Below are 22636 nucleotides of genomic sequence, written 5' to 3'. Positions count from 1 at the left end.
TGAAACAAAACGCCATAGAGGGTGCATTTTCACCGAATATTTTTTTGCAAAACTCGCCTGAATCAATTCGGTATTTTTTGACTAAATTTTCAACACCACCCAGCACCAATCGACATGCACCACTGACTGCTTTGTGGCCATTGCTAAAACATCGTGGATTTCGCCACTGTTGATAGTTAAACAAAAGAAACCAGGTTTCAACCAAATGTTTTTATTACAAACGAAATCCAACACTTGGTCCAGTAACATTCTGCAGGCGATAACAGTAAACACACAGTGACATTATTGTACAGAAAAGGTCCCAATTTGTTTGTTGAAAAACATGAGAAAAACTGTAGGAATGCCGATTTCATAAACAAATTCGAGTAGAAACAGTTTGAAATGGACGGTTTGGTCACAAGTCATCAAAATTTTTGGACCTGGTGTTAAATATCTTGTGTTTGTAAAATATATTAAGCGCAGTTGAGGATATTATCGGTAGAACTTTTTCACTTCGTGTAACACATCTCGCATTAATGGCATTTCGCTTCCCAGTATTCGTTTAGCTTACATTTTTTAAATGCATTAATACAAAGATTTTCATTTAAATCCTATTTTTATCGAAAATAAGTAGCCATTCGATAAGTTGTTAAAAATGACACAAAAACTGTACAGAAAAAAGAAAATCGACATGTAAAATTTTTTCGTACTTATACACGTTGCATTCATCTTATTGAAGGTGGCTTCAAAAGGGAACAAATTAACCAACTACATGGCCTCCAAACTGCTACAGGGTGAGATAGGTTGATTGTACCGTAAAAATATATCAAAGGCAAGATATCAGATAGTAAAACGCTTGAAAGCAACAGAACATCTACATCGACAAAGCACATTTAACACTGAAGTCTACGGTCATGCTGTACAAGTGCTGCATAATGAAGCCTACAAAAAAAATCGACAAATATCACTAAGCAGCCAATTCACTACGAGGAAAACGTGCTACAGGGCAAGAAAGCAGCGCTTTTTGCTGGAACTACAGAGGTAAAAAAACTAGTGCAGCGCATACAAAAATTGCTATTTGAAAATGCTAGTTTTGGTCATAAACTGTAATTAAAAATAGTTTACAAAATCACAATGACTTGTTTTTGGTTTCAAACTGCATGCTTTGGACGGTCTGCCGTGGTCAGTATTAATGTTAATTTTCTTTTGTTTATCGACATCAAGCCAATAATCTTGGTCGAAAGGAAAGCATCTGCCATTTTGAAAAAAACTGGTGTCTAGATATTCACAGCTTTATAGCAAGTGAGGGCAATATGCAGGAGGTTTAACTTGTTTGGGGTGAAGTGTTTGCGGAGTGTTGGAGGTAATGACGTCGTGTGTGGGCATTCTTCCACGCAGTAAATGAGACGGAGATCTGAGGAAACAAAGAGTTTAAAAGACTAAAACAGAAAAATGTAAAACATAAATTTTAGTAACCGTAATTAAGATGAAATAATGCTATTTTCCGTGTTCTCTTAAAAAAACGCCAAAAATACAACACAATCATGGAACTCCTATACAAAATTATAACAATATAACAATACAACACACTACGAAAAAAGCACAAACAATTTACTCACAGTCATGTGCTGTCTTTTTTTCAAAACTGCATCTGCGATTTTGTGTCTATTCCGCTGTTCGGAAGCAAACTTTCTCCAGTTTGTGAAATGCTTGCGCATCGTAGAAATTTCATTGAAGTGTTTGGTCGACCTCCGCAATTTGCTCCGTCGTTTCCAAGTCACGAAGTAGCTGCGGATTCTAAATTCGCTACAGCGAGAAGCAAACTCGTCGCCCGCTTCTCGACGTATTTGCCGAACTAAACAGGATGGATGGAATTGAACGAACTGGTACCAGTTCTATGTTCGTTTTATGTTTATAGCAAACTTTTCATGCATTTAACGACTAGATTTCACTGTTTGGTTCGCATTTGGGGTATATACAATGCACACACCTTGCGTAAGTTCGTGCCATTCTTGGATCATGCATCCAACTCTCTTCCTGGTGATGTCGATAAATATGAACTCAGCCATCTTCTTTTCGTGGAGCTTCCTACATTTAAAGACATATGTTGTATACGAGGTAAACTTGCTGGCAATTTCACCACCTGGTTAATGAACCAAGTTAAGTAATTCCACAATAAATACCTTCGCCAGCACGTAAGGAACCGATACTTCAACAGCATCTGGTTAATTGTGATGATTCGCATGGTCCGACCACTTCTTTCTTCTGTGTAACTTCGCCAACGAAACATGACCCTGCAGAGGAACAAAAACCTTTTACTGCACGTGTTTATTATCTCCATGAGGATAGCAATTTTATAGTAAATTATTTAATTTTATACAAAATATATTTGTACGAGGTAAATCCAGGAGCCGTCCTCGAAAATGCGGGGCTCGATTAGAAAAACATTGCGTGGCCTGAATACTCGCACTACACCTAAAAAACGGAAAGGCTCCTCATTTGGACGCAAAATTGAGGGATTGGACAAAGTTCAAGGTAAATTACAGGCAACTTATTTGGATGGGCTGGTCTCGGTTATATCTGTCCTTTAGGCAAATAGGAATGGATGGGAAGTTCTGAATGGTCGCCGGCACTATGCAAGTAACATGCATGAATAAAGTTTGGAAGGTTTAACACTTACATTACGCGTAAAGTATGAGTTTTTAATGTTATACGAGAGAGAGATTATTACTTTTGGAGCAGCTTGCGCTGGAAATGTTGATCACAGGAGGTGAGTTGTAGGTTTCGAGAACGCCAAGTTTCCAAACACTTCTGCTTTGTGTCTTCATTGCGTTTGTTTCTTAAAAACTTAACCTGCTTGTTGAGTCGGTCTTGGTCGATTGGCTGATTTTCCAACGCACACAAAGCGTCTACAAAGGCAGTTTAATGATTATCTACTCTTCACAACAATGAATAAAGGAGCAAGGAGAAATAAGTATTAGTCTATGCACATTTTACATATAACTTTATGGAAGGCAAACCTTCAAAATCTCGCACATCTTTATACATTAGACGCCAACCATCGAAAGCCTTCCTCAACAACCCTCTATTCCTCCATTCCAACCCACGTTGCTTCATTCTAGAATATACAAACCGTACAATAATAATCATTAGAAGACTCACACCAAACTGACAAAAACTCACTTTTTTATACACGTTTTGCTTCCATGCCAATAAAACCACTTTTGCAAAATGCGACCGAGCGTCGCTCGTTCATAATAACTATCAGCAGAATGGAGCGAATCCAACTGTGATTTCCACAATCTGGGGAACATGCATGCTTGAAGACTAAAGGATGCGAAAAACGAGAAGATCTTACGTGAAACTTTTGCGAAGTTGTGTTGCTGTGTGGAGTGCTTCAGCTTGTCGTTTGACCGCCTTCTTCCATCTGTTGGTACGGACGAAGAGCTTCCATTGGTAAAAGGCACGGCTTTGGTCGGGTTTTTGCATTCGGACAATTGCGAATTTTGCTATTGCCGTCATATGATTTTCGTCTGAAATGCAAACATTTACCGTTGTTCTTTATTGCGTTTATTTTGTGCATGTTGCAAAGGGGCCTTACAGTGCACAACATATTTGTAATTATTTAAAGTTAGATAAAATATCAGGTAATTCACAATGCTTTGTCGAAGAACAAACGCACCTGAAGAAATTACGTCGATTAATTGTTTTGGTCGAATAAAATCGCCTCCCGTTACATGTGGTGAAAAACATAAATCATCCAATAAGCTTGGAGCAATACACAGACCCTCAGATTCGTCAAGTCGCATGAATGACGCAACTTCCTGGTCAGCTAGCCGGTCATCAGAAAGTTCTAGACTGTCGCTTTCGTCAAAACTCTGCGTTCTTTCTACAACGGTGCGACTGGACAGCATTACGAAACCCTTGGTGACGTCAAACCCCGTTTCGGTCACGAAATCTCGATCCAGCTCATTGAGCGTCATGGTTCCAGCCGTGGAATCATCTTCCTGCGTATCTGAATCTCTATGAGGATCATGACTACCAGACATGGCGCTGCAAGTGCTTGAGCTAGGGAAGGATTCACTTAATCGCGTTTCACATGAGTCTGTATCACGCGGTGATAGGTTCATATCTCGTGAAAATCCTGAAAGGTCGTGGAGATGCGTCGGCGCCAGCTGACTTGAAAGCTCCGACGAGGAATCTTTTATCAATTCCACACCGGAGTCATGGAAACAGGTCATTTTTTCCAAAGGGGAACCACCAGTCGGGGAATCCGTGGTGATCGTGGAAGGAGAGCAGGCGATGTATGGAGCGATGTGAAGTTTATCGGTGAATTTGTCAGTTTGCAGTTGAAGATTGCGCCAGGTGATATTTCTCCATTCACAAAATATTTTCTGTGACAAATTGGCAAAATATGACATATAGAGTTAACCTTATCAAAATTGTATTCAAATTGAGACAGATTTGTTTTAAAATTAGAAGTGTCAAGTAACTAAGCTTCTTTGAAAAAGGTAAATTTCAACATTGTTTTAGATATAATACAGTAGCAAAATACAGAAATCTTACCGTTAGTAGAAGCTTTCTTTTTGAGGTAAGCATATCTAAAGCATAACGTTTGTGAATAAGTGACCATTTCCACTTCTTGAAATGTTGGCGTTCAGTTTCAAGGTTGTGCACCATCCTAAACCAAGACAAGACATCCAGGTTCATTTTCTTTTGGTTGTAAACATTTTCTCTCCATCTGTAACAAACAGGTCATTGTAAGACAGGATAAAGGGTGCTATGGTATAAATCATGACTTTAAGTCTAATGTGAAAAGGGTGCAGTTTTCAGTCTCATGCCAATACAACGATTTACATGAAAGCCCTTACATGTCACACCAAAACTTTCATTAATACATTTTGCTTTCATTTGACCTTTGTAAAAGATTAGAAAATCTTCACCTGTCAAAACAGACAGCCACCACATTTGTACTATTTTGCTCATTTTCTTTCAATCTCTTCATTGAAGCAGTGCGCTAAAAACCAAGAATCAATTCCATTTACTGTTTAATTCAATATTCAATTATCCAAAGAAAGGAAAATTATTCATCACTCACCCATTTCCACACTAGAAAGGATTTTCGCATTTTGAAAACCATTTTTTCTGTCTCTTGTCTCTCAAACATGTGTTCAAACTGCAACTGCTTTTTCCATGTAACAAAATATTGTTTCATTTTCCAAGTGTGTAAGTCTGTCGTTGCTGCTTGCATAGCATGCTGTTTCGTTATATACAACCTCCAAGCATCAAAAACTCTGCAGGAGCACAAAAATTTATTTGAAAATTAATACAAACTTAATATTATATAAAAGCAATGCATCATTGCAAAGTGACCCAGATAGTTGTTAGTGACAATGACATAAGCAACGGATTACTACAAAAATCTGGTCCCTTGTATCCATGATTTTAGCAAACTATACCATAGCTGCGTGGATTTAGTAGACCTTATTTGTAACAAACAACAACGTAGTAAGCTACCTGCCACATGTTTTCCTTTCCATTCTGCACACGATTGGTTGAATTATTTTTGATTCTTGACACACTGATTGCCAACACCTTAACATGCAACAAAGTTTCTGCCTCCATAGTTTTGTAGAGTACTTGGAGGCCTTGTGACATTGTTCCTGATATTGATACATTTCTTGCCTCCATTTGTTAAAACAATCTAAAAAGAAATATATGTTGTTGTGTAGATGACAAGATACGGTTTCAAAAAAGAACAGCGTGTTGCAAAATTTGAACAAAAATATTATATTTTATGTGTTAAATATACGCCAAATGTTGAAAAGCTACAATTCTTACTTAACTGCAGCGATAATATTTTCAAAAACATTTACTAGATATAAAAATAGTCAGAATATAAATTCTTTTCCTTCACACCATTGTATTTAACTTTGTTACCCACTTTGTTTGATAATAATGTCATGGTTCCTTAGAAATCTTCGTCTTGCAACAAACCTCTTCCACTGCCTTGCTGCCTGGATAACACAGGCATCTCTCCACTTTTCATACCAATGAATCTTCAGCAGTTTTTCATTAAACTCTGCCCTCCATGTCATAAATGCATTGAAGCAAATATCCTGCAACAAAGAAGATTTTTACTGCTGAAATATACTTAGCACATTATTAAAAATACAGAGATGTATATTTTTTCTTTTTTTAAAAATCAAATTAAAATCAATTTCTGTAAGCTAGCTATTAATTTAGCAAATATAAACAGGAAAAAATTACAGTATACTGTTGGCAAATAAACATGTGAATAATGTACCAAAAAAATATAGCTTGGGTAATTAGGGTTTAGTTAGTTTTGGATGAAAAACCTGGTTTAAATCCTTGATGTAAGTTTCAAGTTTGAATTTGTTGAGTTTCTTTTTCTGAACAAAACATTTCCACCCTAGGAATGCTGGAGACATCTGGCACCTTTGTATGTGCTTGACTGCTTCCTCTCTGTGTGGTAACATTGGCTTACTATAGCTACCAATATCTGATATTCATCAATATCTAATGTCTTACCTTTTTTTCTTCTTACTGTGACAATAAAGCTGCCAGGTTGCAAACCTACGTCTGAGATTTTGTTTATTCCAGCACCGAAGGGCAACTTTCTCTTTGGCCTGGGCAATAATCCAGGAATTGTGCCAAGATGTAAACATTTTCCTGCAAGAGACAGTACACATAATAAATTACATGTAAGTTTGTTGTTATGTATGATTTCAGTATATAACATGTCAGTACCTGAGAATTTTGCACTCGGACTTTGCAATAGAAGCCTTGAGCTTTAATTGTCTTCTCCATATAACGAGACACTGTTTATACAAACAGACTTTATGTAACTGCAAGGCAGCAGCAAACTGCTTGCGACGATTTGCTTTCTGATCTTTTGCGAAATTCCGCCACTGATGTAACCTCCCAGCCAAAACCTGAAATCATAACACTTTGATGGAAATGTTGGTTCACATTAAAATTTTGTTTATGTATATAACCTTCCGATTTGAATGAGATTTGGCCATTATGAGTGATTGTGTGCACTCCTTCCATGTCAATAAGAATCTTCCCATCACTAGATGCTGAAAATGATCTTTTGCCCTTGTCTTTTGTTTCTCTTGTTGGTTGCTTATAACTATACAAAAAGTTTGCAAATGAAATGTTTCCGGACATATTAGCGACAAAAACCTAATAGTAAAATGAGGGTAAAATGGGGACAATTTAGTTTTTCCAATTGGTTAAATTTTAGAAAAAGTTTGATATTTTACGAACAATCTATTCTACATGTTTAATTACCACTAAAAAGTTTCCATTGAGAGATGACTTTCTGCTTTAGCTTAACTGACCAAAATTTAACTGCCATCTTTTCAACCTGTCGATTTTCTTGTTCCAATTTCCAGATACAAAAACACTAGAAAATAGATCGATGAGTAAAGAGCATCATATTTATGAATGAAAACACACCTTGAACAAAACTACATGACTTTTCGCACCATGAAAGCAATAAAGTTTTCTTTGAAGATGAAGCTGCGACCTCCATCTTTGAAAAGCATATTGCAACCTTGATTTCTTGCTTGCAATAAATCTGATGAAAGTAACACATATTTATATACATATAAATATGTCCAATTAGTAATTGTAGGCAAGCCATGATACTTACTGCTTTTTCCACTGTTTCAAGGAGGTGTGCAGAAGTTTTTTGTCATAGTTAGATTTTAACCAAGTGTCCCGTTCATGACACTTTGCAACCAACCACCTTAAACCTGGGTTTTTTTTTTCACTAAAAAATTTCTGTCAAATGACCGAAATGCCAGCAAAAATTTAGGACATTTTCAATTTATTTTGGTCATTTACGTTATAATACTTTCGTTCGCAAAAATGTAAGCAACTTGAATAATCTACAAGCCAATTTCCTTTGGGACATTGTGTCCAAAATGGCTTTTATTTTTTGTGCCATTTCTAAAAAAATTGGGTCAATGACAGACAAATGACACAAAAAAAAAACCCAGCCTTAAACCTGTTTTAATTGTATATACAGTGTTTTGAATGCATGTACCGTATTTTACGGACCATAAGGCGCACTGTCAATAAATTGCTGTGATTAGTGTTTTGTTCATACATAAGGCGCACCGGGCTATAGAATGCAACGTATTTTAAGGAGTATGGGTTACCGTATAAAGCTCATTAAACAAAAACTTGTTACGTAATAAATGTAAGCAAGTCACAATAGTATGAATATCACAGTTGCTAGTTGCTTTTACCGTAGTTTATTGTGTAAGACGGTGGTTTATTTATAATAGTATCGGTACTGGTTTTGAGTGTAGGCAATAAAGCACTACTTGATCCATACATTAGGCGCACCGGCTTATAAGGCGCACGATCAATTTATGAGGAAAAAAAAGGATTTAAGTTGCGCCTTATGGTCCGTAAAATACGGTACAAAAGAATATACATTATATTATGAATATATAAATGTATATGTAAGTTGTATTAAAATATTTAGTGTTCATTGCCTAAAAAATAAGTTACTCCGGTTATTATATCAGCCAACAGTCTAAGCCACTCTTGAAATTTGTTAAAATAGTTCCAGAGGAGCTCAACCCAGTGGGACACACAAAGCAATGTTAATAAATTATTTATACATACCACACACACGAAAATCCCAATAAAATACTAAAACTGGTAAATTTAAGCTTGTGAATAAGGAAAAACATTTGATGTTTATGTAGTTGTTTGTTCTTACCAGACATCCCTTTGCTCAGCAAGTGTAGGCGGTATAGTTCTTGGGCTTGGAACTGTTTCTTGAGCATATAAAACCTCCAGCCATAGAAATGCTGACTAACCATTGAAATCTTATGAAAGGATGTTGCACTAGATTAAACAAAATAAAATAATAACGAACATATTTGTCAGTCATTAAAAAATTCGTCATTACCTTTGTAACTTTATTTGTTTATCGTTTTTAGATCGGCTCAAGTGTTTTACAATATATTTCCATCTTTGAAAATACCTTCAGAAACAACATATTTAGCATGTTATAGTTTTGTAAATGTCTGTAGAAGTGTCATGTCACCTTTGCAAAAAAATGCACAAAACAGTAAACAAGTATAAATTGCACCTGGACATAAGGATAAGCTTTTCTCTGTCTTCTTGGTTTTTTCCTTTTAAGTTTCGATAAACACGCACAAGACGTAAGGAAGTTGCCAATGAACTTGGTTTGCTGGTGTTCGACTGCGACAAGCTATTTAACAAGTCTTCTTCATCTTCACTTGTGACATCATAATGGAGTGATTGGTCACAGTTGTCTTTATGCAAAAAATTGCTGTATCTGGATAAAGTGGGCTGTAAAGGGAGACTTGAGTATGATGGCAAAAAGTCCATTATCAGTGCAACTTCTTCATTTTGCTCAGTACTGGAAGCATCTGTGCTTAAGTCTGTCTCACATGGTTGTGTTTGCTTCAAAATAGGTTTCGGATGGGATAAGCCATTCCTCGTTTTTGTATCTTGGTAGCACTTTGTCATATCTCTTTCTGCAGGTATAAAGTTTTCACTGCGAGAGGTCAATTCACAGTACCTTTCTTCAAAGTCAGTACCATTGCAGTTGCTACTTGCTGCACTCCCTGAAACACCTGCAATGTCTTCTTCTTCACTTGAATTAAGCAAACTTGAAATGCTTGTCAAAAGTTGTTGTATTCGTTTTTCAGAATCAGATATTTCTGGGGCTTGTGTTTTTAACTCTAGTGGAGAACGTGCATTTGTAAGATTATTTATGCGTGTGGTTTCCAAATTTTCTGTGTTTTTTCTGGTAATTTGCTGTGACTTTTGGTGTTTAGACAATGGATATTCTTGTTTACCAAAACTAAGCTTCTTGATTGTGGGTGCAGATATGCGTTTTGTGGGTATTTCATGTTTTACTGATCTGGTTCGCCTTGTTGAAGGCACAAAAACATCTGACTTTTTATGCCTTTGTTTTGAATCTTCATTTAAAATGGTCCGTTTTGATTCTGCAAGGGGTGTACTGAAATTTACACGACTTCTTCTAGACAGGTTGTGAATATCCAAACTCTTACATCTTGTTTCAGGGCTGTTGTACACAGGTGCATGGTTGAAAGAGGTAGCAGAAGCTTTATGGGTTGAGTCCCCTATGTAAAATTCATCCAGGTATCTTCCAGATGAATGCTTGTATATAACAGGTGAAGAATAAATGTTGTTTTGTCTAAGTGAAAATTTTGAGGCTTTGGCATCTCTGGGACTGTATTGCAGTCTTGGTGAACAGCCTTCTTCATTGTTTTGAGGGACAATAGTCATGTTGCATTGCCTCTTTGCATGGCGCTGCAACTTTGTTTGTTGCATACTGCGGACACATGCCAGATGGTCACCAGCGATGCAACAAACCTACAACAAAGTGACACACCTAAAACAAACAGTCACATACAAGAAAATGTATGGTAAAACATTCTGTGACGGCTTCTTAAGATATATAATGCCCCCTTTCAAGTACGATGGAATACACTTTAAACCTCACAAGCAAACACTTAAACTATGGTCAAGTGGTTTAAATCCTTTACAACCATACTTCACAAACACTGTTTAAGTCAATGTCCTGTGCAAGAGTTTCTACGTTTTTGCACGAGCTCCCTGAACTTGAAACATATTAAACTCCACACAATAAGTAATCTATCATTATTATTATTTTAGTTATCTGTTTAATTTCATCAATATATATAATTAAATTCAATTATTTCAATTAACCTGTTCAGAACAAAAACTGTTCACAAGTAAGTTTGAAAAATAAAATTAAACTGGCGTTGGACCAGCGCTTTTGCTTCACGGCATTCTCGAATTACAGCTGACGCTCATGCCACTTGTTCGGGAGTGTTTTTGAAAGATGCGCGAACCTGCGGTATGCCGAGTGAGTATTGCTTACAGAAATATGAATCCGAAATCCTGCAAAGTTTCAAATTAAAACAAGAGACAACTTTTAGCGATAACTGATTACAAATTGACGGACATTTGTCTGAAGTTTGATAAAAAAACTTGCACGTTCAACCTATTTTTGGAATATATAGAAACGAATAAGCAATACCGGCACATCATTTTTAAAAATATTTTCCGTGAATGCCCTACACAACACATACCCCGTTTATCCTTCAATAATAAGAAAACTACCCGTATCCATTTCATTTTAATATGTCTATGACATAACAATTACTATGTTATGGATGAGTGCACAAGATGTTTGGCACTTCGGTGGAGAAAAGAACGAAAATCTTGTTATGTGAGTTTGTTATCAAACAACTGCTGGATCTCACTTTAAAGTTTTTTACTTTAACGAAAACTTTACAGTGATTTTTACACTGTGGTGTATAAACATCCTCACAGTGCCACTTTTCTACAAAACACTTGTATTTTACCGCTTAGAAAAGGCAAGAGTGTTAACTGTCTATAACCTCATAATGTTGATTATTTTTTTTTGTTAGTTTGTTATTGTTCAGCAAACTTTTGGTTGAATGAGTAAAGTCTTGGAAAGTTTCACCCGTCAAAACAACAGGGGTTATGTCCAATTCTCCGGAGTCTGACTTAATCAAAAATTTGTCTCCACATGAGCGAAATAGATTGATGCGCCATGTTGGCCAATCTGGTCAAGGGAGTCCGAAGAAAGGTTTTTCGAAGAATGTAACACCCAAACCATTTGTGGTTGGAAGTGCTGCCTCAACTAATCTATCTTCAGTTAATCCTCCAAGGTGAATACTTTTACTTTTGTGTAAATATGTAGCCTATATTTTGTGTACATTATTCAATCAAATCAAAATTGTTGATTTTTTACAATACTCTGGTGTGCAGGCCTAGAAGTTCTGTTCCAAACCGATGGCAAGGGAACAATTCAAACATAAACTCTGGAAAAGCATCTGATAAGAGTTCCGCTGATATTGTTCCAAAATTAAACCCAGATCATGTAAAACTGTTTACTCAAGGAGAGGCAGCATCCAGCGGAAAGCTCCAGGAGGCTAAAAAGAAGCCCCCCGCACCTGTTCAAAGCAGAGTAAAGCCAATACCTGTAACAACAAATAATGGCAATATGTCGTCAGTAAAGTCAATGGCAAATAAATTTGCACAACCGAGTCAGCAGAGAGGAAATGTTAAATCTCCGCCTGCACCAGTGAAGAAACCACCCATATCCCATGCTAAACCTTCAAATGATCGACCAGATAAGAAGACCAATGCACCACCAGTTCCAGTGGAGAAGAAATCAACACAAGTGACCTCACCACCAAAACCCAAAACTCCACCGGCTGTTGCGAAGATAAATGCATCCAACAATGCTGCTGTGAAGTAAGTTGTGTGTGTCAGGCATGCAGCAAATATTAGGCAATGACTCTATGTGGCCCAGATTGGAAAGCTTGTTATGGGCATAGCGGATTTTTTCAGTGTTAATTTAGCAGACCATCACAACCCTTTTCGTATGTTAATTAGCTAATTTATTGCGCAAATTATCAGTAGTTTTCGCAAAAGTGCGTGTGGAATAAATCCTCCTTGATGACATTTTTTCCAATCTTGTATGTCACCAAGTTGCTACTTTTAAAATTGATATTTCATTTATAAGGAGATACACTTCCCTTCGCACTGATGATAAAAACAAGTGTGTTAAAACATTTGCTTTTAGTTATGTCAATTGATGTCAACATCTTAGCATTTGCATTTGTCTATAATGGTTAATTGATCACTTTTCCTTTTTTTTCCTAAATGTTGGTTTTAAAAGTTGTCTGTTTGAAATTGTATATATGTCCAAAAACGTAACCGCATTCACAAATGCAAACAAAGTTAAAATTAATACCTTCTGTTGTTATAAATTAGATGGTCCCCGCCAAGTGCTGCTACCCCTGTGCAAACTAGTGTTGAGCAGAAAAAAAAAGAAAGCAAACCAGCTGCCGGTGTCACAAAACCTCAAAAGGCCTGGCAAAGGCCAGGACCTCCACTAAGTAATGAGAAGTCATCACCAAGGTGTGTATTGCTGTTTGCTGATATAAAAATTCTTTAGCTTGCTGCCTACACGAAGTACGAACCAATGTGTTTTCATTACAGTTCTCCCCCGACTGCTGTTGTTGCTCCGATGCAAGAAAGACCCAAAGCAACATCTCCACCTGGTAAAAAAGCTGAAAAATCAGCAAGGTAAGGGACATATTTGAAGTATGGGTTTATATTTATGCAAGGGCTCTGTAGAGTATTAGTGTTAAGCAACAATCTATCCTTCCAAACACAATGTTTATGTATATTATTGCGACTCACTTATCACCTTTTATATAATGGAAGTTGATGACTCAAGACATGTGTGTTCATTTTGATTCATGCAGTCCTGATGTGGGTCGACAAAGGGCTGTTTCATCACCAGTATTGCCTCCAAAATCTCGCAACGAAGTGGTATCATATCGTTCATCCAGTGATGATGTTGTTCTGCCAGAAATGCTTCCAGCACGCATTGAAAAGCCCGCTCAACCAAAGCAGTCAAAGCCAAGGTCTCGTTCAGATGCAAAGCAACCAAAAGGTTTAAAAAATATATCCCATTGTGGTATTTGCAGACTTTACTTATGTATATATACTTTTGTGAATAATGCAGCTATTTCAAACACTGTAAAGCCAGCCAAGTTGGGTCATGATTTTCAACCGCATGAGCTGAAAGAGTGGGTTAACTGGTGTGATGCCTGTGGCAGTGTCATTCTATCACTGTTTGGAAAGTGTGTCACCTGTACAAGTAAGTGTTAGTGTTAACATGACCATACTTATACATTACAGGATATTTATATATAATTAAAAGTTATTTAAATTTAATGGAAATAGTACATTAGATGAAAGAAAATTGACAAAACGACAGGTGTGAACAAGAAAGTTAAGGCTTTTACTGAAAAAAATTTAACTGCATCAAAGTTAGCCACTGAAATTCAAAACCATTGGATAAACCGTGAAGTATTTGCTGTTTAGCTGTAGTGTACAATGTGTATCCATCAGCAAACTTCATTGACCTGTTGTTATATTTTCTTCTGACCTTTTGTTTTCAATTAGTCATAACTTCCTGTCCTGGCAACATTTCATGTCACAGTCACTTTCCAATTACATTTTGTAAAGGGAAATAGTTGCATGGAAAAAAAGCAAAAAAAGCATGGAAATGAAAAGCTGTGGAAACCACTATAAACAGTATATCTTAAAAATTTGAGAAAAAGTTTTGGTGATTAAAAACTTCCATTTTTCACTTTTAAACTTGGAGGAGTCTCACTATTCTTTATCTGCTTGACCATCGTGAAAATTATACACTGACAAAATTTAATCACTGGGCATGCCTTTAGTGAGCTACAAAATAACTGTAATTATGTTGATTGATGTCAGAGGTGATACCTTTTATCCTTTTTGGCCAGTTTTGTGCATGTATGTTCGAAAAGTCTACAATATAATAAATTTCCCAATATGTCTGTTATATAATTTGCACAGAATGCAAGATGGTGTGTCATGGAAAATGTGCCCTAACTGTTTCCCTAACCTGTGAGGCTGATCAGCACCAAACTAAAAGCCTAATGCTGAATGATGCAAACGCACTAAGTCTCTACAAAACTATTGTACAGGAAACCACGGATGAGGTAATGATATACACAATACTGTTTATTGAAGTTTCATACCTGTTTGTAAAGTTTCTGTGGTAAAATAGGCTGGTGAGTTCTTTCCAAAGTAATCTCATAATAACAGAACTAATTGATCAATAATTGCTCTCAGGTTTGGGTAAATTAAGGGTACATAAAACTATGGTCAAGTGCATTAATAAAACCTGTTTTGCAGTCAACACTAAAGGAGTATAACACCATACAAAGAGTAATATCCATTGAGGAAATTCAAGAAAAGATCGAGGAGTTTAATTTGACTGTCAAGGGAAGTCAACAAATGACATTGGTAAGACTTTCATAGTCGTAAAAATTGCACATTGTGATCCCTGTTTGGTCAAGTTGAAATTTTTTGAGCTTTAAACTATTAGGCTACAGTGGCATGGTAAACAAACCTGTAGCTATGTCACTGACATCACTTTGTGTACCAAAAGTACTCCACTATAACCTCATGTTCGATATAGACTAACCAGGCAATAAATGGTAATAGTCTTTTAAATGGAGCAATATCATAGCATAAAAACAGTAGCACAAAGTATGCCAAAGTATATAAAATACATTGAAAGTAAGTCAATCTTTAGCAAGAAGATGGTGAGACATTCCGTGGATTTATACGTGTCACGATGAACCTTACACGCCCAGTAAGTGTACTGGATGCAGCAAAGACGGCAAGAAACCCAAAAAAGTCTTCATTCTACATAGACAAGGTATATATGACTTATAATGTATCCAGGCAACTGAATTGTCTGGTGTTAAAACAGACTGAATGCTTATCTTTCAACCTACATAGTTGATAAAGTGATGAACCATGGACTGTGTTTTTTCCCGATTATTTTCTTGTTTAAGCAAAAAACGGCTTAATTCTGTGCAGGGCGCAGTAAAGGCTTTACATTTGACGTCTGACACCACAGCGGCACAAGTGGTTGAGGCTCTGCTTAGAAAATACAACATCAGTGATAATCCAATGAAATTTGCTCTTTACGAAAAGCAGTTCAGAGAAGAAGGACATGGTGAGTTATCTTTTGCTTGCTTACATTGTTCCAATTTTTGTCACTAACTTCCATCTGTTTTGATGAAACAATGTGTCTTTCCTAAATTATACTTTTAATATTCAAAGTTTTCAAGCTATCTTTTTTTCTTAGTCATTCTCAGAAAGATGCTCCCCAAAGAAAGACCTTTGTTTCTTCGCCTCCTGTGGGGAAATGGAAGCAGCGAAAAGAAAGGATTCATTCTGCAAGAAAATGAATCTCGAGACATACATGTAAGTGATTGGAAAACAAAACACATTTGCTTGTGGGTTGTTGTACTTTTTCTGTGCACTTGCCACCGCATGTTATGATATACAAGAGTTTTTGTTTATGCAAAAATACTTTCTGTAGAGTGACATCAAGTGGCAACCTAGAGTTCAGGGCTAAAAACAGCCTTTGCAATGACAGCCAAACAGTTTTGCAACAGATTTTAAATTTTTATGTATGAAGGCAATAACTGAAGATTTTATTATTGATAGTGGGAGTCGTTTTCAATTGGCGAGCTGCAGATGTTCATAAAGATTCTCGACAAAGAGGAGAATGATTACATAACTGAAATCAAACGCAAATACAAGAATAAGTCCCAGGACATACGGAATGCCATAGATCACCAAACCAAAAAAGGTTAAATCACAGAAGCATCATCATCAACCCAATCATCTGGAAATCAAGAAGACCTGTGCTATGAATGCTCACTGTGCATTGCATACTAGCTAGCAGATATGTTGTGTTTTAGCTACATTGCTTTGAGTTTGAACGGATTTTGCCAGCTTGATTAGTGCTAGCTAGTATTTTTAATTCAGCAAACCTCAGCAATATCATGTGTGTAAAACTGCCTTCTGTTAACACACATTTATTTTTGTTGTTCAACACTTTTGTCATACCTTTGTAACCCATAAAATGCACAGTCCGAAATTAGGCGATTTTTTTCAAGGGTTCCTTCTGGGGTTATTTGTGCCAAGGTGTATTGCAAGGCTTTGGTATCTTTGCAGTTAACTAATTGCAAAGATTGCACGAATTCGCAGCATTTGGAAGTGCTTTGTGTTAAGGCAAGTATCACATTGGTCCGCACGTGCGTTACACTTTTTTTTTTCGTTTTGCTTATTAACACATACGTCTATGTTCAGACATTGTCGCACACTTGCACGACCTGTTGGTGCCAACTTATCAAGCGTCACACGCATGTCTTTGTCGTGTATGATGGTGCGTCAATGTGCGCCAAAAAAGGCCTTGCACCAAAAGTCAGATATTCATAACGAGCACTCGTTTAAAATTCGAGATTAAGTTCAAACAGTTCTGCACTGTTAAATGCTGAAGGCCAAACACTGAAGGTACTGTCTTGATCATCTGTTGTACACAGGTATATATATCGTTGACTTGTCAACGCGCCGCACGCCTTGCATGGGAAATTGTGCTTGTTTCGTTTCTCTTTCTTTATTTCTTCCATCTATCTATCAATCAATCAACTATTCAGAAATAATGCTCGGATTCCGTGCTTGTGATCTTATCAAAAACATTCCTTTGCCGCTCGTTGGACGTGCTATAATTTTCGCTTTTTTGTTGTATTTGAAATAAATGGAAAAATCTTCGTGTAGTTTCTTGCTGGGCAAATGTTTCCCTCCAGGGCATTTGTGCAAGATATTCCGAATTGGAAATGTATGATTTAAACCAGTGCTTCCCAACCTTTTTCAGTTCGCGACCCACTTTTAATGCAAGTTTTATTGTGCGACCCACAATGAGACATGACCAAACGATGTTACGTAATGATAATGCAAAAAATTCGTGATCTAATAGAAAACTGTAACATTCATAAATGCTTCGCGACCCACCTGAAATAGCTTCACGGCCCACTGGTTGGGAAGCACTGATTTAAACCACTTTATGGGAATATATACACCAGTGGGTCGCGACATTGGGTTTACCTAAGAGCACAGATTAAAACGAGTCATTAGGATTGGTTGTTTTATTAATAGGTAACGATCTAATCCGCCACAACTTTAATTTTACCCAATAACTTCAAAAGAACTTTTATATCAATTTTAATGACATTTTAGCGTTGGGAGCTTTTTTGAGAATTGTGGATCCATATTCATAATAAGTATTTGGTACTTGCATCTTGGAACGGTCAGTGCATACTCAAATACAACGTATTGTGGCGTAATATTAACCTGCTGATTATTCAAAACTGTGCAAGTTACCGAAACAACAGCACAAGTGACGAAAACGTACAACAACATTGGTAGAAGAGACACAAACCCCCGGCAAAAGAAGAACAGCTGCAAAATCGACCACATACAAAAAATACTTCTAATAACACAGCCTTTGCCGCCATGAAAATATTCATAACGGTTGATGTTTTAACAAACTGCAAAATGATGAGTACCAAGTTTCTGCCGAAAGCTGAAAACTCCAATAGATAAGTATACATTTTAATAATAAAGTTCAAGCAAAGTTTAGTATTTTGTACATTATTAATTATATATGGTTGAGATTTTATACAATTCTTGGCATACTGATAACCACAACGCGACAAACAAAAATTTGTTTTAGTTATATTCGGTCAAAGTGAGAATAACTTATTTTCACCAGATAATGGCGAGAGACCGGAAGTTTTGCTACTGGCGACTAGAATTTCGTTTTTATATGTGTAGTTTTGAGTTGTTGCTCGGCAAATATTTTGAATTAATATAAATCTATATATGTGAACCGAAGTTCCTGCGGGGTTCAGTTGTAGTTGCAGTAAGTCATTTTCGTAAACAGTCGTGTCCTTGTCAGTGTTTGTTTTTTCTGATTTAATTACGAAATACTATGTAAAAACTATTTATGAAGTTTGAATGGTAGCCATGCTTCGTGGATAATAGTCAGTTACTTGCTTATATCAGGTTTGTGTTGTTTAACTTGTGTTGAACATTTGTTGCATTTTTAGATACGTTTGATGAAAATAAATTAATACAGGTCTTTCTGTAGGGTAAAATAGTTTTAAAATGTCAGATTCGCCAGGACCTGGTGGGGATGCAGACAATGTGAATGGTGAAAAGGTTTCTAGGTTGAGACCAGCTGAGGAAGATGATGGAATTGAAGCTGTTCCTGCTAAAAGTGTGAAGGTAGATGACAGCGATGACGTGGTTGCCCTTGACGATGAGGAATATGATGATGACGAAGAAGAAGACCCTGATGGAGGTTGGTCTCAAACCATATAATTTAATCATGCAGCCTATTATGCTCATAAAGTACAAAGTAGTATAATTTAGAATTGTTATGAATCTTTTGCCTATGTGCAGTTGCTACTTCTGACCTTGAGCTGGAAGGTGAGGAGGAAGAGGAGGACGGTGAGTTTGATGCTGCAAATGAGGAAAATATTCTTGATGAAACTGGGGAATGTAAGGCTGTTATATTTATTGTTTCCTGTTTTGCAGCAATTACTTTGTAAAGTAGTTTTTGGACAATCAACTAACTTATATGCCTTGTTAAAAATACGGTCATGAGGTAATAAACTCCAGGCTAATAATTGCATGTTTTCATCCAAGCTTCAGTCGATATGGATGAGTTTATCCAAGCCAACCTGGCATACATTGAGGACTGTCAGACAGACATAGATTCTCTCAACCAAAAAGCAAATGATGAAATATTAAAAGTTGAACAAAAGTATAACAAACTTCGACAGCCTGTTTACACCAGAAGAAATAACTACATTGAAAGGATACCACACTTCTGGGCATCTGTTGTATCCTTTCTATAATTTGGTTTGATATCTAAAGTCAATGGTTGGTATTGTGTTTCTGTTGCTGCCAGACATATTGTATTTCAATTAGCCTGTTCTTCTGGCACAATTAAACATGCTTTTATTCACCGATGTTTCACTGCTATTCAAATAGGCTTCATCAGAGTAATGGTGAGGCACACAAACATGTATCAAGAAATGCCTTTGGCTGGTTTTGATAATCTTAAACTGAAATCAAAATGTGCTTGTGAATTTCAATGATCCTTGACATAATTTTGTTTGGTTTTAAGTTTTCTCAGCATCCACAACTGAAGCGTGTATTAACCAAAGAAGACATTCGCTGTTTAAAATATTGCACTCATTTACAGGTTTGTACATGTACGTACTTATCCACTGGTATACTTAAAACAGATTACTTGCTTTAGATCGACGATTTTGAAGACACTCGCTCAGGGTACAGCATCAAGTTCCGTTTTGCAGAAAATCCTTACTTTAGTAATAGCACAATCACAAAAGAATATCATATGCCATGGAATGGTGGGTGTTGCATTGACAAATACACATTGTGGTTATAATAATACATGCATGATAATCAGTGGCAGATAGCCTTAATTGAATGTTTTCTAATTTGCAGATTCACCTTCATGCTACTGCACAGCTATAGAATGGAAACTGGGACAAAACTTAACCAAAAAACCCTCCAGTTTTTTCAGCTGGTTTTGTGCGCAGGAGGATGCATCATCAGATGACATTGCAGAGGTTACTACTTGCTTCTTTAAATTTTATTTCAAAAATTGCAATTACATCTAAAATATTGTTTCGAACCAACCTGCTTGTTTGCAGATTATAAGAGAAGAACTGTGGCCCAGCCCTTTGCAAAACTACATAGGAAACAGACTAGGAGTTGATTCGGGTTCAGAGGATGACAGGTGCACGTATACCTTGCTAAACTCCGATTAGTTGGTGCAAATTTAAATATTGACAATTCTTTCATCTGCAGTGATGAAGGCTCTGCTATGCAGGACGACGGTCCAGTATACATAGCTGATGATGCTCCTGAATACATTAGCAGTGATGATGAGGAAGAATGGAAACAAACAAGGGTTCAAGGTAATTTATGTCTCTTCAAATAGAATTACATTAAAACTCTCAAATTTGTTCAGTAAATTCAAGAGGCGTCTAATCAAAGTTGACATTCGTGTTCATCGTTTGCTCACTTGACGTTTCAAGTTAATATTTGTTCTGTCTAGGTAAAGAAGTTCCAGGTGGGAGCGGTAAAGATGACTTTTTCATTATTGATGACGAAGGTAAGGTTGCATTTTGTAGACAATTGAAGCAGCAAACACATTTGTATGTAATCGTAATGCAGCTTTCTTAGCCACCTATTTTTGCACCCACAGATGATGTCGATTTTGAGGAGGGATTGGAAGAGGACATTCCACCGCAAGAGGAGGACAACCTCGGTTATGAAGACGTCATCGATGGTGAAGTGGTTGACGCTGATGAAGCAGAACTCGAAGAGGGAGAAAACGTTGACGACGTCGCGAAGGAACATGTCGACGTCACATCCTGCGACAGCGCAGGCGACGTTTCTGGGGCTGCGAAAAACAATGATCCGGTGGTCGACTACGCGGTGGACAGCAACGACGCACTCACAAACGTTTCGTCATCTCGCGATTCCACGTCACTAAAAGGTGGCGAACTCGAACAAGTGGTGACGTCATCAGACCAGGTTTCGCCAAGTAGGAACGGAACTGTTGCGGAACCGATCAGCACTGGTAAATGCGGTAACGTATTTTTGTGCAAACAACCACAGCATGTTAAAACTTATTGCACATACACAGGTAACGAAGGCGTCGGCACGTCAGAAGATACCTGACCTAACGAACGTGACGTCATGGCGAGGAACGTGACGTCACGGTGAGGACCCCAGAGCCAATCATCTCAACGTCCGCGAACGGTTTAAGAACGTTTTGACTATTTTGCAGTGAAAGGCGCACCACAACGCAATGGTGCCACCGGGTGGCCGCATGTAAATACGGTTGTTTACTCCCCTTTTTGTTGTGCGGACGGATTGTGTCGTCACAAAATGAAATGTTTGTAATAGAAACTCGTTTGAAAAATGCTACCTCGTAATGACTATTATACATATGTACATATTTTGCACAGAGGCACAGTAGGAACAGCAGCATTGAAAGTCTGAACAAACAGTTTGTCGGATTTTAACCTAATCCTGGATGATTTTGCCCAGAATATTACATCATAAACACATCTTTGGGGTACAGTAACCGTTTTTCGTCACACTTACAGAATTTCACAACACAATAGCACCCTCCTCAAACTAAATTGTAATAATAAAAAAACGAAACACAGCAACATTTTACAGTTTTGTGAAACTGTATTGACCCTGCAGGTCTCAACAGTGCAATTTGTAACAAGCCACCATCTGGCTAGAGGAAGAATTTGTTCAGCTGTGGCTTTCATAATTATTTCATCATGCTTGTTTTAAAGGCATCGACGCCAGTGCAGTCTATCGAAGGAGATGCTACATGTTTAGAGCGTTACAATACATTCACGTTTTTAAGGGCAGAGCAGGCTTTCTATGGCAAGAGGAGTAGGTTTACAGTGGAGTAAGGCAAAACTTCGGAGCAGCGTGATTGAAAAGATCGCTGCTAGAAGATATAACCAAATCTGAAGATTTGTAACCGAACCTGATCGAAGTGGAGACGATTTAATTGTGAGATAAGGCTCATTTCAAAGCATGATTGAGAATCACGTTTACATTAACAAAGTTTCCAAACTGTCGTATCGTAAAATTTTCCAAGGATAAAGATTTTCTGTGAATGCTTTATCTCACAATTAATAGTTTCGAAAGGTGATGCCAATGCCTTTATAAGACAACTAACTATGAAGGTATTGTGCAGAGATGTTGGGACCATCATAAAATCACCGACCTGATATTTATTTTACCGTACAATTAATTAACTTAAATTTTTGCCGCTCTTTTGAGCAAAATAATGTCCAACCGGGGATTAATGCAAGCAAGGCGGTAGCTAAAGCAACTCTGCTGCAAATAATTTGACAAGAGACGGAACCAACAATAAAAGAAATGGGATGGGAAATCTGTGATTCGTTTAGTCTGTAAAACTCGCTTAAATTTTTAGCTGCTTTTTTAGTTATACTTTCAGACCAACCAAGCACCATTTGACAGCTGTTCTAAACGGTCTAAAATCACGTTAAAA

At 37.1% G+C, this 22636-nt stretch overlaps 3 protein-coding genes across 5 annotated transcripts; 2 read left to right on the top strand and 1 right to left on the bottom strand.

The window, feature by feature from the left end:
- Positions 1-213: 213 nt before the first annotated feature.
- Positions 214-10410, bottom strand: LOC145894276 (uncharacterized). 2 transcript variants are annotated; one of them, XM_082982816.1, is made up of 24 exons: positions 9119-10410; positions 8936-9010; positions 8744-8871; positions 7661-7763; positions 7465-7585; positions 7297-7411; positions 6999-7135; positions 6751-6935; positions 6532-6672; positions 6339-6465; positions 5924-6098; positions 5497-5683; positions 5078-5273; positions 4923-4996; positions 4546-4720; positions 3662-4373; positions 3338-3512; positions 3163-3282; positions 3000-3097; positions 2711-2888; positions 2163-2273; positions 1970-2067; positions 1599-1834; positions 214-1393 (listed from the first exon to the last, which is right to left on the bottom strand). In XM_082982816.1, the coding sequence occupies exons 1-24, from the start codon at positions 10351-10353 to the stop codon at positions 1304-1306; spliced, it is 4992 nt and encodes a 1663-aa protein (XP_082838942.1). In that variant the 5' UTR covers positions 10354-10410; the 3' UTR covers positions 214-1303. The 2 variants fall into 2 exon arrangements, with proteins under 2 accessions (XP_082838942.1, XP_082838950.1); XM_082982824.1 differs by lacking the exons at positions 214-1393; positions 1599-1834 and adding an exon at positions 2360-2454.
- A 1074-nt stretch (positions 10411-11484) lies between these two features.
- LOC145899352 (ras association domain-containing protein 5-like) lies at positions 11485-17267 on the top strand. The gene is made up of 12 exons (XM_082988102.1): positions 11485-11744; positions 11845-12333; positions 12856-13002; positions 13084-13170; positions 13353-13543; positions 13616-13750; positions 14482-14627; positions 14824-14934; positions 15227-15352; positions 15517-15655; positions 15788-15906; positions 16153-17267. The coding sequence occupies exons 1-12, from the start codon at positions 11557-11559 to the stop codon at positions 16300-16302; spliced, it is 2028 nt and encodes a 675-aa protein (XP_082844228.1). The 5' UTR covers positions 11485-11556; the 3' UTR covers positions 16303-17267.
- Positions 17268-18583: 1316 nt separating this feature from the next.
- Positions 18584-21730, top strand: LOC145903866 (uncharacterized). Of its 2 annotated transcripts, none has more exons than XM_082992053.1 (11): positions 18584-18853; positions 18955-19002; positions 19201-19397; positions 19685-19762; positions 19820-19931; positions 20029-20153; positions 20238-20323; positions 20395-20504; positions 20645-20701; positions 20795-21172; positions 21239-21730. In XM_082992053.1, exons 1-11 carry the CDS (start codon positions 18658-18660, stop codon positions 21271-21273), a joined length of 1422 nt encoding a protein of 473 aa, XP_082848179.1. In that variant the 5' UTR covers positions 18584-18657; the 3' UTR covers positions 21274-21730. The 2 variants fall into 2 exon arrangements, with proteins under 2 accessions (XP_082848179.1, XP_082848171.1); XM_082992045.1 differs by having other exon boundaries at positions 18585-18853; positions 18955-19053.
- Positions 21731-22636: the final 906 nt, after the last annotated feature.

This window comes from Ascidia mentula, chromosome 1, assembly GCF_947561715.1.
Source record: "Ascidia mentula chromosome 1, kaAscMent1.1, whole genome shotgun sequence".
In the NCBI taxonomy this organism is placed as follows: Eukaryota; Metazoa; Chordata; class Ascidiacea; order Phlebobranchia; family Ascidiidae; genus Ascidia; species Ascidia mentula.
This window is presented reverse-complemented; position numbering and strand designations above follow the sequence as displayed.

Excerpts from the sequence above, each read along its gene's own strand:
- LOC145894276 (XM_082982816.1), bottom strand. The coding sequence starts at position 10,353 with ATGCAACAAACAAAGTTGCAGCGCCATGCAAAGAGGCAATGCAACATG. Across the intron at positions 4,374-4,545 it reads AAAGAAAGCTTCTACTAACG|AAAATATTTTGTGAATGGAG; the intron begins GTAAGATTTCTG and ends AATTTGTCACAG. Across the intron at positions 2,889-2,999 it reads AGATGTGCGAGATTTTGAAG|ACGCTTTGTGTGCGTTGGAA; the intron begins GTTTGCCTTCCA and ends CTGCCTTTGTAG.
- LOC145899352 (XM_082988102.1), top strand. The coding sequence starts at position 11,557 with ATGTCCAATTCTCCGGAGTCTGACTTAATCAAAAATTTGTCTCCACAT. Across the intron at positions 14,628-14,823 it reads TACAGGAAACCACGGATGAG|TCAACACTAAAGGAGTATAA; the intron begins GTAATGATATAC and ends CCTGTTTTGCAG. Across the intron at positions 15,353-15,516 it reads CTTCATTCTACATAGACAAG|GGCGCAGTAAAGGCTTTACA; the intron begins GTATATATGACT and ends AATTCTGTGCAG.
- LOC145903866 (XM_082992045.1), top strand. The coding sequence starts at position 18,658 with ATGTCAGATTCGCCAGGACCTGGTGGGGATGCAGACAATGTGAATGGT. Across the intron at positions 18,854-18,954 it reads AGAAGAAGACCCTGATGGAG|TTGCTACTTCTGACCTTGAG; the intron begins GTTGGTCTCAAA and ends GCCTATGTGCAG. Across the intron at positions 19,932-20,028 it reads ATATCATATGCCATGGAATG|ATTCACCTTCATGCTACTGC; the intron begins GTGGGTGTTGCA and ends TCTAATTTGCAG.